The sequence below is a fragment of the Orcinus orca genome, chromosome 5 (genome assembly GCF_937001465.1).
Source record: "Orcinus orca chromosome 5, mOrcOrc1.1, whole genome shotgun sequence".
NCBI lineage: Eukaryota > Metazoa > Chordata > Mammalia > Artiodactyla > Delphinidae > Orcinus > Orcinus orca.
The window spans coordinates 101520687-101539228 of NC_064563.1; the positions used below are offsets into that span (position 1 = coordinate 101520687).

The window sequence follows — 18542 nt, forward strand, 5'->3', positions numbered from 1 at the left end:
TGCACTGATAATTTGGTAATAATTTGCTTTGACTTACATGGCTGAAGATAAGTCTCAATTAATCATCTAATGAGTTACAATTTTATAATAACTACTATAAGATATATAAGTGACAGGTACTACACTTTACATTCACTTGCACATTTAATCCTCATGTCATTATTGTGAAGAAAGCTGTGTTATTATCATCATCCCTATTTGCACAGATGGAGAAACCAGAGTGGAAAAGATCTTGCTAGAGATCATGAAGAAAGTAAACTGTGAAGACAAAAACTGAATACGCAGGTGAGTCAGACTGGTAAGCCCAAGCTTGTAACCATCACCCTGTACTGGAGTTTTCCCTCTATTTCTTTAAAGAATGACCTTTAGGTAGATGAAGACCATTACTTGTTAAGAAAATGATTTAATGACACCTAGTTCAAATGACATGAAATACTGAAAACACACAAGACTTATTGCCCAAATATTTCCAAAGTAGAACAGAATGGATTTACCCACTATTGCAAAACCCTGCAGTAATGTACACCTCAATAACTAAAACTCAAATAAAATGGGATTGGCAACTGGCTCCTGTCTTCCTCTGCCTGGCCCATTCTCAAATATGGGTGGACTGAAGTTTTAATCATGTAGGTATGTGGTGGGGAGGAAAGCTACAGAGACAGTATGCTGGAGATGCAAACATGAGCCTCAGTATTCTCCAGACCCAAACTAATTGGGAGATTCCTAGAACCAGCTCACTTTAGAGTCTTAGCTAGTCACGGGACTCAGAATTATCTCCACTGACATTTAAGCTGGAGTAGAAAATTGTCACTAGGTGATACCAAGCTGCAGCTGGAGAGGGAGAAATCTGAATTCAGCAGGTAGACCACCAGAACTCCTGGCTAGTTTAGCTGTTTAGGCCTGCTCCCACCATTTCATTAACCTCACAATAATATGATTCCTCACTGCATGTGTTTGAATTATTTTTACTCCATTTCTGTTATGGTAGCTGTTTAGTTGTTAATCACCTGGGCATTTATCCAACTCTGGTGACATATTCTACATATACACTTACATCAAGAGAAGAATTGACACTGCTCCTTGAGCCTGAGGTACTAGCAATCCAATGGCCATATCCATTTTCTGGTCCATCCACATTAATGTCTGCTAGGTGCTGCTGCAGTGCTTAAAGATAAATAGGAAGAAGAAAAAAAAATCCTGACGTATCAAACCCTTTGGAAAGATTCAATACCAGAGAAGTACAATAAACATGTCATAGCTGAATGAAAAGGATCCAAGGGCATAATCACAGGTATTTCTTTCAGCACCTCTGTAAAGTACTAAAAGACCCCAGGCTACAGAGAGCCTTCCTTTTCCTCTTCCTTCTAAAGCCCTCTCTCTATACACATATAACTTTTCTTAATTGACCCTAAGGGTAACAGTAACTATATATATAGGCTTGATGTTTTCCTCTTTGGAAGGTAATCCTTAAAGTATTAATAAATAATCTTAGCAATGGTTTTATGACATAAAAGATTAATAGAAAACCTACGGTGGCTTTTGTTTACCATAAGGAGACATCAGTTAATCCTTCCCATAATAAAGAAGCAGTCTTAGGCATTAAGTGCTATGGAAAGAGAGATTATTCTTGGAAAAGAAATAATTCATAGTTTAGAAAAAAGTTCCTAAAACCTAGGATATCTGTGCTATAAAAGAATACTTTTCAGACTCTCAAAAGTGTCTTGTATCACGACGTTTTGTATCATGTTGTCAGAACTTCCAATAAATAACACTGGGCCTTAGGCCAATACTTGCTTAACACTAGTACTTATTTAAATAAGACCTTTTGTTAAATCACTTTGGGTATGAGCTTCAAGGGTAGTTAGTTATCAGGCCATGATATACAGGAGAAATAATTCTTGCTAATATCAACAAAGACCAAGAAGAAATAGACCCTAACCTATCAAAATGTCTAAGTCATAACATAAGAAAATCATATTAAGCCAGAACTTAATCCTTATAAGACTCTTATGATTCAAACTCAGGATTCTATTGCCTCCAACAAATATTAATTTGATTTTATCATTAATTTTCCTAGTAATTATAGTTCAATATTTTTATATCTCTTTTCCTAATGAAAGGCGCCTTATCTTTTAATTGAAATATATTTGACATATAACACTGTGTAAGTTTAAGGTATACAAAATGTTGATTTGATACATTTATATACTGTAATATGACTTACACTGTAGCAACAGCTGCACCTCTATCATGTCACACAATTACCATTTCTTTTTTGTGGTGGGAATAATTAAGATCTAGTCTCTGCAAGTTTGGTGATTATAATACAATATTGTCTATATTCACTATACTGTGTATTAGTATACTGTGCCTTAGTACTCCAGGACTTATTTATCTACTAGTTGTAAATCTGTACCCTTAAATAACATAATTGTAAAAAAAAAAAAAAAAAGAAAAAAAAAAAGATAGTCTTTTTTTAACCTTACTACCCTGACCTACTCCTTCATATATTCTCAAATATTTGCTGGTAGGGATTCTGTCATTTTACTATCCTGAATTACCAGATATTATCTGCAGACTTGAAAATATCAACTTATTTGTTTTATTCTATTCAGTCAACATTTTTTCAGCAGCTAATACTCTCATGTAGTTCAAAACTAAAATGAAAACAGAACAAAGAAAAAAGCAAATAGCACAAAGAGTATACAGTGAAAATTATTCCTCCTACTCTTGTTTCCCAGTCCTATCTATCCTTCCTTCTCCACAGAAACAAATCATGTGGGGCAGTTTTTCACCCATCTTTACAAAAACATTTTCTACAAATATAAGCTAATTAATACACATCCACTTCAACAGTCTTCCACTATATATTCACTCATTGCAATTGTCTATTGTGTTTGTCTTTATCTATATGTCCTGCTGGCCTTGCCTTTTCTGAAAATAGTGAATGACTGAAGAGAAAGTGTACCCATTAACTAATTTGGTCATTCTAAATCAGCTCCAGTGATAGTATAATTTCCTCTGAAAAGTAGGGACAAAGGGATTAATAAATTAAAACCTTACCCATAAATCCTCCACTGGCAATGCTCACATATTCTTTGTTTTTCTGAAATGGAAAATAAAATTTAAAATTATTCCCAAATGCAATTTAATTAAAACTTCTGGGGGCTTCCCTGGCAGCTCAGTGGTTAAGAATCCACCTGCCAATGCAGGGGGCATGGGTTCCATGCCCTGGTCCATGCCACAGAGCAACGAAGTCCGTGTGCCACAACTACTGAGTCTGCGCTCTAGAGCCCGTGCTCTGCAACAAGAGAAGCCACCACAATGAGAAGCCCGCGAACCGCAACGAAGAGTAGCCCCCACTCACTGCAACTAGAGAAAGCCTGCGTGCAGCAACCAAGACCCAACGCAGCCAAAAATAAAATAATTAAATACATTTTTAAAAAATTCTATAAAACTTCTGATAGTTCTATAAGCATTGACAAATGTAATATAAGGTTATATACTAAATTTCTGAATTTCTTCTTTGACATTTTGGACTTTGGCACAGAGAAGTACATACATTTATCGTGTGTACTATAAGGTCTGGTGCTTGAGTGGGAAGAAGTGGACAACTTCATGGCTACTAATGAGACTGTGATTTTACTTGTATTATAGTCCCAATAGTGCGATACAGAGTCAAACCAAAATCAGTTACACTGTATTTTCGGATGTTACTAGAATGGTTTTTAAAAGCTTGCCAAAATATTTTGGGTCTTTTATAAAAAGGAAATACAAAAGCAAATACTACAGCTAATTATGAAGAAATGACAGAACGTTAACATTTTACAAACTACTAAAAATTAATGAATCTAAGCAATGATAAACAAACAAAGACACAAAAAAGAAAGATATCTGGGCAGTATTTACCTCCTGAGGAAGTACACATTACCCAAGACTTCCTATCCCTCCCACCCCCAAAAGTTATCTAACAAGTCCCTAGGTCTAATTACCAGTTTACAGGAAATACCAGGGATAGAACCTGATAAACAACACCGTGTGAATGCAATCTGCAAAATCCAGATTGTGGGAAAATATAGGACAAAGTAACCAGTTTTTCCAGACAAATATGTACAAGGAAAAAAATTAGGAAAGGGAACCTATAAATTAAAAGAGACTTAAAAGATACCAACCAGAGTGCAATGTCTTGTTTTAGATCCTGAGAAAACCAAGGGAACTTGAACACTCGTTACTTTTTTTTATAATAAAGTGTAAGAGTGATAATGTGGTTATGTCTTTACAAAGAATTTATAGAGTTCAATTCTCCCTACTTGTGGATTTGTTTGAAATTTTCCACAATAAAAACTGGGGGGGGGGGATTTCTAAAACCACATTAAGAGCTCGAATTATTAATAGAAGTCCACAATATTCCAAATTCTTGCCATCTGACACCCTTCATAATATACAGCCTATACCAGGCCATTTTTAGAATAGGTCAATTAAATTTATAAGTAAAATGAGTTTGAGAACCTATTTTTGTTATTCTGTATAAACTTCTAAAATCTTTCCCCCAGTAAAGTATAACTTTACCTTATAATCCCTCTCCCAAATACCTTGCTCCTTCTCTGATTTTGTCTTTCAAGGACTGTCCTTTAGACCAGCGGTTCCCAGTCTTTCTTGGGACCAGTTTTGTGGAAGACAATTTTTCCACGGATGGGGGGTGGGGTGGGGGATGATTTCAGAATGACTCAAGCACATTATATTCATTGTGCACTTTATTTCTATTATTATTACTTTGTACTATATAATGAAATAATGATACAACTCACCATAATGCAGAATTAGTGGGAGCCCTGAGCTTCTTTTCCTGCAACAAGATGGACCCATCTGGGGATGGTGGGACCGCCTCAGCTCCACCTCAGATCACCAGGCATTAGATTCTCATAAGGAGCACGCAACCTAGATCCCTCGCATGCGCAGTTCACAGTAGGGTTTGTGCTCTTATGAGAATGTAATGCTACTGCTGATCTGACAGGAGGTGGAGCTCAGGCGGTAATGGGAGCGATGGGGAGCGGCTGTAAATACAGATGAAGCTTCACGGGCTCGCCCACTGCTCACCTCCTGCTCTGCGGCGCAGTTCCTAACAGGCCACCGACTGGTACCCGTCCATTGCCCAGGAGTTGGGGACCCCTGCTTTAGACTAATTTTCTCAAACCAGATTCCCAGTAAAGTGGATGTAAATTGAGTGGCTTGTGTAATAGCATTCCTATTGTCTTCCTGATTCCATAGTTCAGGGCCACACAAAATGAGGACTTTAATGTATAAACTACCAAAGAATACCTAATAAACAACCATTTTTATAAAGAAAGAGCCATCACTGAGTGAGGCTTTGTAGAAAAGGTAGAGGGGACAGGTTGCATAAAATTGCTGATACAAATTAGTCGTGCTGAAGACAACATTTAAACACAAAAAGGAAAGGTGGCTAAGTGTCATGAATACATATACATGTACATTTATTCAATTTCAAAGTGAAGATATTAAAATGAATTATACAGCAACTGTAAAAGGTTGAGGCATGAATAGGCATAGAGAAAAATGCAAAAGAATAATCCAGCAATAGACCCTGATTCATTGAGGAATTCAGTATATTAAAGAGGTAGTATTTCATATTGACAGCACAACTGGTTAGCTATTTGGGGAAAAAATTTTTTTTGATTCCTACCTCACTTCTTACACAAAAATAATTCCAGATGGGCCAAGATTTAAACATAAAAGTATAACACATAAGCATGCAAGAAAAATCTGGGGGAGAAGACCTTTGTTGGCAAGACACAAAACCAATAAAGTGTTAAAAAAAAAAAAACAGATAAATTTGACAAGGTAGACAACAGCACAAAATTACCTAGGAGAATTTCTTAAAGGTGATAGCAGTAACCAAGGAAAACTGAAATAATCTGTCAGCATACCTGTAAAAAGTGTGCCAGGACCATGTTCATATACATGTCTTCTTCCTCTCTGCCACTGCCCATGAAACAGAGGTGTTCCCCACCAGCAATGGAGCCAGACTCAATGGACTGCTTCTGTGCTTCCAGCAGGGATTTTACTGACTGTGCAAACTCAGACGGATTCTGGAGCATCTAGACAATTAAAAATTTTTTTAATGTGGCAAGCCTGTGTTTCTTATACATTTGCAAAACAAAATATTTTCCCAGGGTGGGAAAAAAAAACAATATTTACATTGCCACCATGAAAATAAAGCCTTTTTTTGTTTGTTTTGGTCATGCCACACAGTTTGTGGGATCTTAGTTCCCCCGCCAGGGATCAAACCCAGGCCCTCAACAATGAAAGTGCAGAGTCTTAACCACTGGACTACCAGGGAATTCCCCAAACAAAGGCTCTTATAAATAAAATCCCTGGGATAAAAGAAATGTGTATAAATGTACCTATAATACATCAGAAAACAAAAGTTGAAAATTCACAGAAAGATTAAATTATGCAAAGAAAATACTTTACTAGACAAAAAAAATTGTTTTTGCTGTTTGTTTTCTAAGCTTCAGTGTCTTTAGGTATCATGACAAGAAACGTTTAACACTGAGTGGAAGGGTCCCTGACAAAAACAATACATTGAAACAAGCTATATTTTTTAGTTTCCACTTACATGGCAAACCATGAATTTCTTAGAGGACAGTCAGAAATAGTAGAAGCCATTTATTCATCAGCACTACTCTAGATACTAGAGATACGAGGATGAAAAAATTGATTTCCTACCCTCAAGAAAACAAGTATGCCAATAAATACAAAAATTTGTTCAAAAAACTGTTCATAAAAAGCACAGTGGGGCTTCCACAGTGGTGGCGCAGTGGTTGAGAGTCCGCCTGCCGATGCAGGGGACACGGGTTTGTGCCCCGGGCTGGGAAGATCCCACATGCCGCGGAGCAGCTGGGCCCGTGAGCCATGGCTGTTGAGCCTGCGCGTCCGGAGCCTGTGCTCCACAGCGGGAGAGGCCACAACAGTGAGAGGCCCGTGTACCGCAAAAAAAAAAAAAAAAAAAAAGCACAGTGAAAATCCAATAGAAAAATGGACAAACCATAGAAAAGCAATTTGCATTGATTAAAAAAATACAAATTAACAGCACACTTGAAAAAAGATGCACAACATCACTAGTAATAACAAGAATGACCATCATTCTTGTAAAATAAAAAATTGGTAATGTCCAATAATGCTGATGGTATGAAACAATCATTCTCACTTACAGTTGTAAAGTATCAGTTGATTCAGCCTTTCTAAAGGGCAATACGGCAGATTCTAGTAATGTTGTATATGCCCACAACTCTCAACCCCAAAATTTTACTTGTAGGGGTCTATTTTACAGAAATATTTGCACAAGTCCACAAAATATATATACGGATGTTAACTATAGCATTGTTTTATTACAAGAAAACTGAAAACATTCTAGATGTACATCAATCAGGCAATAAATTACGGTATATCTGTACCATGGACCACTATACAGCCGTTAAAAACAATGTACTGAAATGAAAAGATCTCCAAAAAACTGTTAAGTGAAAATGCGAGTGAACTGTTAAGTGAAAAATCAAGTGGAAAAAAAAAAGTGAATAAGAAATATATAAATACATATTAAAGGTCTGGATGATTAAACAAACAGAGTAATTGTCAACTCTGGAGACATCCTTTGAGTTTTTTAAGAATAATCAAGTTATTAATGATGAATAAATTTTAAAAATAAGCATAAAAGAAGGACCATTTAGGTCTTCCTAGATGAATCAAGGAAGAGAAAGGCACAGAGTTCACTTTTAGGATGCAAACAAGCTAGGACTGCCTTCTTCACCTATAGCACCCCAAACTCTCTGGGTTGTTTCACCTCCGTTTTCCACGAGTTTCCTCTTGATACCACCTGGACCTTTCAACATGCCCTTTCAGCTTCAGTGTCAACTTTTTCAGACAAGTTGGGAAGAAGGGCAGATAGAATAGTCAGCAAAAGAAGTTATTCCTCTTTCTGTCTTCTCCATCCCTGAGGCTCTAATAACCCCAGAAGGGCTTAAATGATGTCAGTCCCAGTCCTACCAAATGCTCTAAGCATCTCTGACAATATTTAATTATCTACTTCATCTAGTCCTTCAATTCAAGTGACCCTAGGACAGCAATTTGAACAACTGAGCCCCTATACACCAGATACCACCCTTATTAAATATTACTTTATTATATGCATAAGTACTCATGATGGAAAAAAAGGCTTATAGACTAATTACCCAATCATAAGAAGAGCTAATATTCACAGAGTACTTACTAAGTGCAAGACACTATGCTGAGTGCTACATCAGGTAGCTCACAGTAAGAAGTTTAGAATTTACTGACATAACAATGGTAAGCAACAGTAAGCCATAGTTAACAGTGCTTTCATCTACCCTTTATGATGCCAAAAGGGTGTCCTAGGTGAAAAGGAAACCTGAGGCAACACTTATAAGGGCAGAGACTCCCTCCTTAAGCAGAAAGAAAAACATCCCCAATCTGGTACATGTGTATTTATTTATGGGCTAAAGAAAAGAAATCCATTTCTTCTCTTACTTTTTAAAAATTTTTAATCAGCATTTATACTAACCAGATCTGAATCTAAGTGGAAAGCAGTTGATAAATGCCCAGCATTATACTGTTCTGCAGGACGGCAATCCACCACAAAGAACCGGACTCCTTCCTAAAAGGGAAACATTTGACAAAATAAAACTTGCCATGAGGGTCACATTTTACACAATATAATATTAACAATTAACCAAAGAAGGGGAAACAGATTAGAAATGGATCTCACATAGGAGGACCCATACAGACTCAAGAAAATAACCTCAAGATCTTAAATAGTTTTAGTCATTTTAAGTAGTTAAAATACTCTGTATATACTGTTCTTGACTAGAAAGTCTTAAAATATGTAGCAGAAGAATGTTAGTTTGAGCTATAAAACTAATTATACTGGAATTTAATAATTTAATGTCTATCATGTTAAACACTTTTAAAAACACCATGTAGTTATAAACACAGATGTAGATACAATTCCTGTTTCTGAAAATAAACACAGATGTAGATACAATTCCTGTTTCTGAAAATAAGCCCACACACTTATCAACAATGCAATTCACATAAGGATTAAATAAATGTCTTTTGGGGGTGAGAGGAGGTTCTCCAGTGCCAGTCTGAACTGAAGAAGTTCACATGGGTCTCTTTAAACTAGATTACATGCTCTGATTTGTTTTTAAGTAATAGTTCTAATAAGAAAAATATGTGAAATGCTTGTTTTAAAAAGATCTACTGTAAAAGGCCTGTCTTTCCATGTCCGTTCCTCTTCTCTCCATCTTCGAAATACATCCTACCTTCCAAACACACAGTTAACTGTTGCACTGTTAGCAAAAAGATTTTCATAAAGACAGCAACAGACAGAAAACCATGGTATATCCTCAATTCTCCTTTGTAACATGCCTTTTGGCATTAAACCATGTAATTCAATTAGCTGTATAAGTATCCAAAATTTAACTGTTAAATGCTAAATCCACCCTTTTAAGTACTTTATATAACATTCAGTTGCTTTGCTAAAATATGAAAAAAGATTTGGCAATTTACAAAAATTGGTGTCAAAATTAATTAGTTGTTGACAAGTAAAATAACACGCAAGCTGGCAGTTTAAAAATGAGCATATGGACAGAAGATTTACCACATTAATCATTCAAAAAAAGCAAAACAACTACATTGTTATAGTAAATTAATTTTGTGAGAATCAACAAACAGGGAGGAAATGTTGATTCCTTGCATTTAAAGGGGATAGTCTTCTGATAAACAGTGGGTTTTTTTTTTACTTACCCCTTGAAGCTGATTTGCTTGAAGGATCTCTGACACGGAGATGGCCAGACAAAGTGCCTGACTCAAATCTGCATCATCATCCTTAATTCCCAACAAAGTACTACCAAAGAGATGGTGATTATCCTGTGTGAAGAGGAAGTTTTGAAACATTATGCAGAAAAAATAAAATCAAACTTTCTTCCTAAAACTATTCTCAACAGACCAAGACAAAAGGTAAAATAATTACATAACATCTTTGAGTCATGTGATTTAACATATCCTCTCCTATCTTACAGGCTAAAAGCTACAAAAAGTCTGCATACAAAGCCCCCATTAGATTTCACACAAAATGAAAGACTAAGAAAAAATAACACATTCTACACAGCTATTTTCTATATTATCACCTATATTTAAATAGTAAATTTTTAAATGGTTACTCACAACTTTTTATATTTTAATAAAATGAAAACAAAAACATGGCATAAATTGTGTAATATGCTGCTAAAACCTGCTCTAATTAGCAACTGCTAGTGCAGATTATTTATGTCTGAAGAATAAAAGCTATTCTCTTAAAAGACTGGAAAGAAAAGGATAAGACTTCTTTTTCATCCAGTATCATAACCACTACCCCACCATCTAACTTAGTCAACACTGTTGGGAAATGAGGTGTTCTACATAAGGCAATTATTAAAATAGCTGAAACTAGTCCCTAGAAATAAATCTCTTTTGTAATTAATTAGTTTTGAGGGAAATGTTCTTACGTCTGCCTCCTGAACACACTATATTGAACATAATTTAATCTCATCTTAATGTTTCAGCGACATGATAACTTCCAACTAGCAATTATGATGCTAGAATGCCTTAAAAAAAAAATAATAATGCTCTCATGAGCACCTGAGGTCACAAATTGTTTATAAATGGTACTCCTGTGCCTCCCCGTTACTAGCTTTTGCTTCTTAGAGTTTTACTTTCTAGGAGCTCACAGCACTTGGGCTTCTAATCTGGTGTCCTTTCTCTTGAAAGCACTTGTCTGATCTGAGAAAGGTTCTAGGTCTCTATGGAGCTAAGTGACCCTTTTCTGTTTAAAAGACAGCTCAGCAGCATTAAAGTTGTGCAAAGCTAAACTCCAGATAAAAAAGGCATAATTACATATCCTCCATCAGATTTTTGTAATATTTATATTTTTTAATGTCAAGGAAGCATTAATTTAAGAAGTACCTTATAGTCAATAGTCTCATGATCAGAAATAATAATCAGAGTAGAGGTGAAATGGTTCCTAGAATATTTGTATAGTATCTTTTTTAATGTCTGTTCCTCCGTTAGGGAGAGTATTTACAGTGCAAAAATTACACAAAACTGTAACACATAAAAAGAAAAGAAGGACAACCTAGAGTATTTTAACTGAAGTGGATACAACATAAACATAAAACAATGCACAAAATGTGAAATACTGAAGTAGGTGATTTCTTGTCTGATACCTTCCTAAATGAAGCTGGTGTTTTACTGCAATAATACTGAGCCAGAGAGAAAAGGTCTTCTATATCTTCTAGATTCAAACTGGATGGAGTATTTTCCAAGAACTCTGAAATATGATTACAAATATAATATTAAAAAGGTTTTTTGTAAAAAGTACAGTAATGAACATTATTTACATATCAAAGTTGGTTTATCTTCAACATCTGAACTATATAAATGGAATCTCAACAGTGATGCACTGAAAACTGCTTGAGAAGTGGATTTTCCCCAAAGGAACTGAAACTGCTCTTAGTGAATGATGGTATCTGGCAATCAAATCAAATTCATTAGCCTCGATTGGAATAGTGTGATTTATTCAATGAACACATAATAAATGTCAGGGTCCCTGGAAATAAAAAATGACCAAGAAATGGTTCCTGACTTAAGGAACTTTGTCTGGTTTGAGAAATGTGACGATAAATCATTATAACATAGTGAGATAAACACTGTAACACACACAGTACAAAGTGCCAGGCACTATAGAGAGCAAGTAACTAAATCTGTGTGGGAGCTAGAGTGGGGAAGGACCCAACGAAGAACCAAGACTTCAACAACGGATACACTTGTAAGAGCTGAGTATTCAAAGGCAAATTAAGGAAGAAGGAAGGGGAGAATGAGAGGAGGGCAGTTTATCTGAACAATGAAACCAAAGAAAGAGTATATGGAAAAGAATTGAAAGAGTGAAAAATACATAGAAGGAATGAATAAGGGTGGCAAATCAGGGGCAACAGTCTTTAAGGTCTGTACGTGGAGAGTGTGTAAGAGTTGAATGGAACCTCAGAGCTCTTCTAGAGTATTCTAAATTTATACATGAGGAAACCGAGTTTCAGAAAACTGACTTGAAATGTTTTCTCCACATTAAATAATACTTACGGATAACTTCTTCTTTGCTGTTAGACTCCTGTGCTAAAATGACTTCTCTGTAAAAAGAGAATCAAATGAATTTGAGTTAAATATCAACAGAGCACCCTGAGAACAGAGAGGAAAAAATCTAGTCAACTTAATACTTACTTTGCATTAACAAGGATTATTAACATTAAGAAATAAATAAAAAATGGATCTGCTTGTTGTAGATATCCATCCCATATTGCCTGAGTGACTTCAATGGAACAGTAACAGGAAAAAAGACTTCCAAGCTGTAATCAGGAAATGAAATGAGAGAGATAAACCACTGGCAACGACTTGTTCTTTTAAAAGTATTCAGGCAAATGCGTAACACTATATCAAACTGTCTGTACCTGATATTTAACTTGTACCTTAACTTTACTCTATGTAATCCAAAGGCAGAACATGTGGATTCAAGGCACAATGAAGCCACTTACTAGCTGTATAACTTAGGGTATGTCACTTAACCTCTAGAGCTTCCATTTCTACTTCTGTTTTAAAAAAAAAAAAAAGGAATACTACTACCCATCCTCTAACCTAGAGTATATACAGTAACTAGCACATATATACAGTAACTAGCACATATCTGCCACAGCATAATAACCCCACGAGCTCTGTGAGGGTAACTATTATAAGTACTTAACTTGCAAGGTAATTGTGAGGATCAAGCATGGTAATTTGAGTTAAGAGCACCAAATGAAACTGTAAGGACAATTTAAAGGCAAATTGTTCCCCAATCTTACTTGTACATCATTTGAAACAGATGAGACAACATTCACGTCCCTCAAAATGTTTCAGGAGCTCTATGGTTTTCTACTTCAAATAAAAGAATTGTTAATGTGTAAGTTCCTCTAGAGCCCAACTGTGTTTTAAATTGCATAAATTCAGTGATATTTTTAGATTATTCCATTTTTATTAGATACAGAAACAATTCCATCTAGAAGTTAAATTTCAAACAGTCTTAATGGCTAAAGGGAGCTAATGAGAACAAATACATTTAGTGAATATTTTGTGCCAGGTACTAAATTACTGCCACATATCTTTTATTATATATCTCTTATTCTAAATATTCTCACAACAGTCCTTCAAAATAGACATTTTCCTCCCCATATTATAGGTAAGAAAACAGACGTCTATTAAATAACCTTCCTAACATCACAGAGCTAGTAAATGGTGATGTTTGGGCTAGAAAAAGCCTGACACTCCACAGCTGATGTAACTGCTATTACAGCTGACCTCAAAGCTTTTAAAGTACATAATGCTTCGAATGCTTTCTGTAACTGTTTAAAAATTACTATTACAAATACAGAAGATGCAAATACAAACAGAATAGCAAGATATGGTCTTCATTAAATTCAGTTAGCTCAACTAAAGCTACCATTGCATCATTCACAGTTATGAGTTCTCAAAGTTTAGGAATTCATTTTGTTTCATCTCATGATTTAAAAAAAAAAAAAAAAAGACTCCATCCCATAGACATGATACTAGTAGCAAGAATGAACTACTTGGGGCATTGACAAAGTGAAACTGGTAGTTTCAGTACTCAGTTACAATCTGCTAGCAGCACTGAGTACTACTTCAGAGTTCTGGTCACAGAAATGGCATTTACCAGGCATAATGTGACAAGAGAGATCCCTATTAACATACCAGAATGCTTAAAAGAAAGTTTCTTACTTCAACACAAATAAGTAGATTTAATAGCAACATATGAATCTCAGAGAAACTACAATTTTATTATTTTTACTCAAAGTGAGAAGACTGCAGCCAAGAAGGAATGAAAGAATAGGCTGCTGCAGTGTGAGATTTAGTATGCCAGAGCTGAAACCAGTTGCGATTCTCTAGTCACCATTTCCTCATTACTCATCTCATCATGTTCTGAGATAGGTACTATTATTAGTTCCATTTTACAGATGAAGAAATCGAAGCTCAGAGGCTAAGTGTATTAAATCACATGGTTAATAAGTGGCAGAAATGGAATCCTTCCTGAAGAAAAGCTAGGTAAGACATGATCAAGGAATACATTAAAAATTTTGAATATATGTATATTCTTCTAGAACCCAATCACTGTTTTAGAAAGATCTTCAAGTTACCCTAGAAGAGCAGTTCTCAAAGTATGGTCTGAGGAGCCCTGGAAGTCCCCAAGAGTATTTACAGGGTATTTGTGATGTCAAAGCTATTTTCATAATAATACTTAGATTTTGCCTTTTTCATATTCATTCTCTCACAAATGAACAACAGAATTTTCCAAAGGCTACATGAAATATGGTATCATCACAGATTCAATAGAGAAGAAGATATGAGAACGTACCTGCCTGTGCCCTAACCAAATATTGAGATTTGCAAAAATATTAAAAAATGTCACTATTCTGATTTTCTTTTTGGAAAATAGTTAATTTTCATTTAAAAATAGGCTATTTATGTTAACATGCAGTGGATTTATCGCTACTTCTAAATGAATTAATAAATGGTTAAAATTTCTTAATTTCTAACCAACATAATCCACATAAATTGTGGCTCCTCAATAAATGTTGAGTGTAAGAGGTCCTGAGACCAAAAGGTTTGAGAACCACTGACCTAGAAATAACAGAACTTCCCATTTAAAAATACAAATATAGGGCTTGCCTGGTGGCACAGTGGTTAAGAATCCACCTGCCAATGCAGGGGACACGGGTTTGAGCTACGGTCCAGGAAGATCCCACATGCTGCAGAACAACTAAGCCCGTGCGCCACAACTACTGAGCCCACGCACCGCAACTACTGAAGCCCGTGCGCCTAGAGCCAGTGCTCCAGTAGCCAGCGGGGGCTACTCTTTGTTGCAGTGCGCAACCTTCTGATTGCAGTGGATTCTTTTGTCACGGAGCACAGGCTCTAGGGCACGTGGGCTTCAGTAGTTGTGGTGCGTGGGATCAGTAGTTGTGCCTCGCAGGCTGTAGAGCGCAGGCTCAGTAGTTGTGGCACACGGGCTTAGTTGCTCTGCGGCACGTGGGATCTTCCCAGCCCAGGGCTCAAACCCGTGTCCCCTGCATTGGCAGGCGGATTCTTAACCACTGCGCCACAAGGAAAGTCCCTGAGATGTACTTTATATTCTTTTATATTAATCATTTGATAATCTTGTTATTTTCCTTGTCATTGGATATCAATTCTTATACATACTATCAACAATTTAATCAGTTTTAAAGTGAACTGATACAGATCATATATTTATATATATTACATATATATATTATACATAAGTAAATATATCACATATATTTACATATATTTGTAAAACAACAAAAGGCTAAACTTCATATTAAATAATTTAAACTAATGTAAGTGAAGAGCAAAAAAAATCATTTTTGAAGTACCAATAATTTTACTCCTTTGGTTTAAATAGTAATAGTCTATAATTTAGTGCTTTTCTTTCTCTTCCTTGGGGGGGAAAAAAACACCTAACTATAGTTTTATAGAAAGCTATTTTTCATTAAGTGTTCCTACTTTCACTTTATTACCCAGTTGAGTGCATAGGAGTCTGGAGTAATTTTCTTTGTATCAAGAAAAGAACAAAGCTCTGGCTCATGGTACTGGATGAGTAATCGGAAAAGATGAAATGGTCTCCCCTTCAGAGAACAATCCCTAAAAAACAAAAGCAGCAAAGTTTCTTGCATTAATAGGTCAGAAATGATCATGTCAGTAACCGATCCTCCTGCAATACCCACCTCCCCTCCCTACCACAGAACATCTGAACACCACAGCACTGACAACAGCAAGCCTGCCTGATACAACCGGGCAGACCTCTCTTGCTAACACCTGATATACCTGACCTGAAAGAAGTCTGTAGAAACATCAGGTCTACAGCCAACTCTAGGCAGAGTCTTTCCAGGTGAACCCAGGCAGCACTCAGGAGAAAGGACTACAAGGACCAATGAAAACAGTGGGACCACTTAGGTTGTTTTGATAAGTTTTGGATCCCAAAAGGATATCTGGAGAGTCCTGAGGAAGTCCAGCTCCCTTCTTCCCTGCCAAATAAGAAGAAACTCCTAGAAAGGCTTCAGGTTAGCTCCACAGTTAATGTACTCAATTAGGAATCCTTCAGCAAAGGTACAAGTCTGAAATGGCCACAGATGAACATTCCAAAATAGTGGACCCAGAGCCTTAGAAGCTGTTGAAGTGGCCTGGGTATCAGGTGCTCAGAGTGAATCCTGGGAGGTGCCAAACACTGACCTTATTGAGTAACTGTACTACTTCTTACCTTGTTCCCCTATGTCTCATAAATCATTAAAAATTTAAAAAAATTTAAACAGCTCAAAGCACAGGCCATCATAATAAAAGTCAGTATTTATTGAGGAAATACCATGTGCCAGACACTATAACAGACACTTTACAAAGTTACCTCATTTTATCTTTACAGGCAACTATGAAAGACACTATTATCATCTTCACTTTACAGATGAGAAAAATGAGGCTTAGCTGCGGTCAAGCAGCCCACCCAAGGTCATGTAGCTAAGAAGTGATGGAACTAAGACTTGTACACAGAAACTGGGCATTAAACCATTATGCATACTACCCTTCCACATATGTAATTTAATATTTCAACAAGTGGTACTTTGGTAGATGTACAGTCTAAAAAAAGCAAACTATAAAAAAGCTGAAGGACTTCCCTGGCAGTCTAGTGGTTGGAACTCCACGCTTCCACTGCAAGGGGCGGGGGTTTGATCCCTGGTTGGGGAACTAGGATCCTGCATGCTGCAGGGCATGGCCAAAGAAAAAAAAACACTGAAACAAGGTAAAAGGCTTCATGCAAAAAAGGTAATGAAATGAATGTCAGTTTTAACATAAAAGCATTGATAAGGAATGTTTCAAAGTGCTATTCCAACGGGAATAATGAAAAATAATTTCTACAAAACTAAGCTCTAAGGTCAATGCCAGGATTTGGTATGACCCTCTATCTACCATTTTCTAATACTGCAGATAACAGGGAAGTTTTGTAGAAAAAGCCCTAAATTGGTAATTCAGATGCCCAAAGACAGAAGTGGATTCATATTGGCAAGATTACCTCCTCCTTAATCTGAATACTTTCCCCACTCTACGTATGCAAGGCAATAGACTGCTAAAACAAAACACATAAACACAGGTTGTAAGCAGAGTAGGGACATACGTTGTAAGGACAATTGCCTAGTTTGCCTCAGAAAAAGTGGAACATCTCAGAGAGTCAGCCATTGCAACAGCATCTATTCATTTAATAGCTGTGTATTACAAAGTTACTCTCCACTGCAAAGCACTGTGCTTGATAGAATTCTACCTATGTTATATCTGAATCTGTAATAAGAAGATACATTATAGTGGAGTTGTTCTAGCAGCATTTTGTGGGGCTGGGCCCTATGCAGGGGTATTAACACTGACCCTGGAGTATTGTGTTACATGTGGAACTCATGGAAACAGTAACTGGAGAACCTGACAAGACGGTATGTTACACAGCTCAATGTAAACCCCAATCCCTCTATTAGTAACTACCACCACCAACATTCTGTAGAGAGAAAGCTGGAATATCATGTCCCTTGCTATTACGAGCTCTGTTACACTGAGAGGTGGTAGAATATAAGCAGTTGAGAGACTTAGTATAACAGAAGACTCCCAAATATGAATTCCAGTCTCAGCTTTACCATGACCTTAGCCCTGTATTCTGGCATCTCTGGGTCTGTTTTCCTAACATGAAGCACTATCGCTTCCAGGTAGCACAGAGGTTCTCCACTCTGGAGTACACTAGAGTCACCTGGGAGTTAAAACAAAAACAAAAAAACCCCTACATGGCTCTACATAGTCTATTTATAGTTGAAACTTCACGAACCAGTATGTTTTAAAAGTTCTTTGGCTGAACAGACATTTCTCCAAAGAAGATATACAAATTGTCACTTAGCACATGAAAAAAAGCAGAAAATCATTAGCTGTCAGGGAAATGCAAATCAAAACCATAATGAGACACCACTTCACACTCAGTCTGGCTATAATTTAAAAAAAAAATGTTAACAAGGATGCAAAGAAACTGGGATCTTCATTCACTGCTGGTGGGAATATAAAATGTTGTTGTAGAAAAATCTGGCAATTCCTCAAAAGGTTAAACACGGATTTACCATATGATTCAACATTTCCACTCCTAGGTACATACCCAAAAGAAATGAAATACATGTCCACATAAAAACTTGTACACAAATGTTCACAAATGCACTATTCATAATAGCTAAAAAGTGAAAACAATCCAAATGTCCAGCAACTGTTGCATGAGTAAATAAAATGTGGTATTTTATATTGTGCATACAATGAGATATTACTTGGCAATAAAA

At 36.3% G+C, this 18542-nt stretch overlaps 1 protein-coding gene across 3 annotated transcripts in view; it reads right to left on the bottom strand.

Moving 5' to 3' along the window:
* TBC1D23 (TBC1 domain family member 23) overlaps nucleotides 1-18542 on the bottom strand; it is a 62531-nt gene that overhangs the window by 13825 nt on the left and 30164 nt on the right. For all 3 annotated transcript variants that reach the window (XM_049710038.1, XM_049710037.1, XM_049710039.1), the window contains 9 exons: nucleotides 15714-15837; nucleotides 12349-12473; nucleotides 12211-12257; nucleotides 11301-11404; nucleotides 9844-9966; nucleotides 8600-8692; nucleotides 5946-6116; nucleotides 3064-3106; nucleotides 1055-1164 (listed from right to left, as the gene is read on the bottom strand). In XM_049710038.1, coding sequence (XP_049565995.1) covers nucleotides 1055-1164; nucleotides 3064-3106; nucleotides 5946-6116; nucleotides 8600-8692; nucleotides 9844-9966; nucleotides 11301-11404; nucleotides 12211-12257; nucleotides 12349-12473; nucleotides 15714-15837 — 940 coding nt within the window. The remainder of the gene's footprint in view (nucleotides 1-1054; nucleotides 1165-3063; nucleotides 3107-5945; nucleotides 6117-8599; nucleotides 8693-9843; nucleotides 9967-11300; nucleotides 11405-12210; nucleotides 12258-12348; nucleotides 12474-15713; nucleotides 15838-18542) is intronic.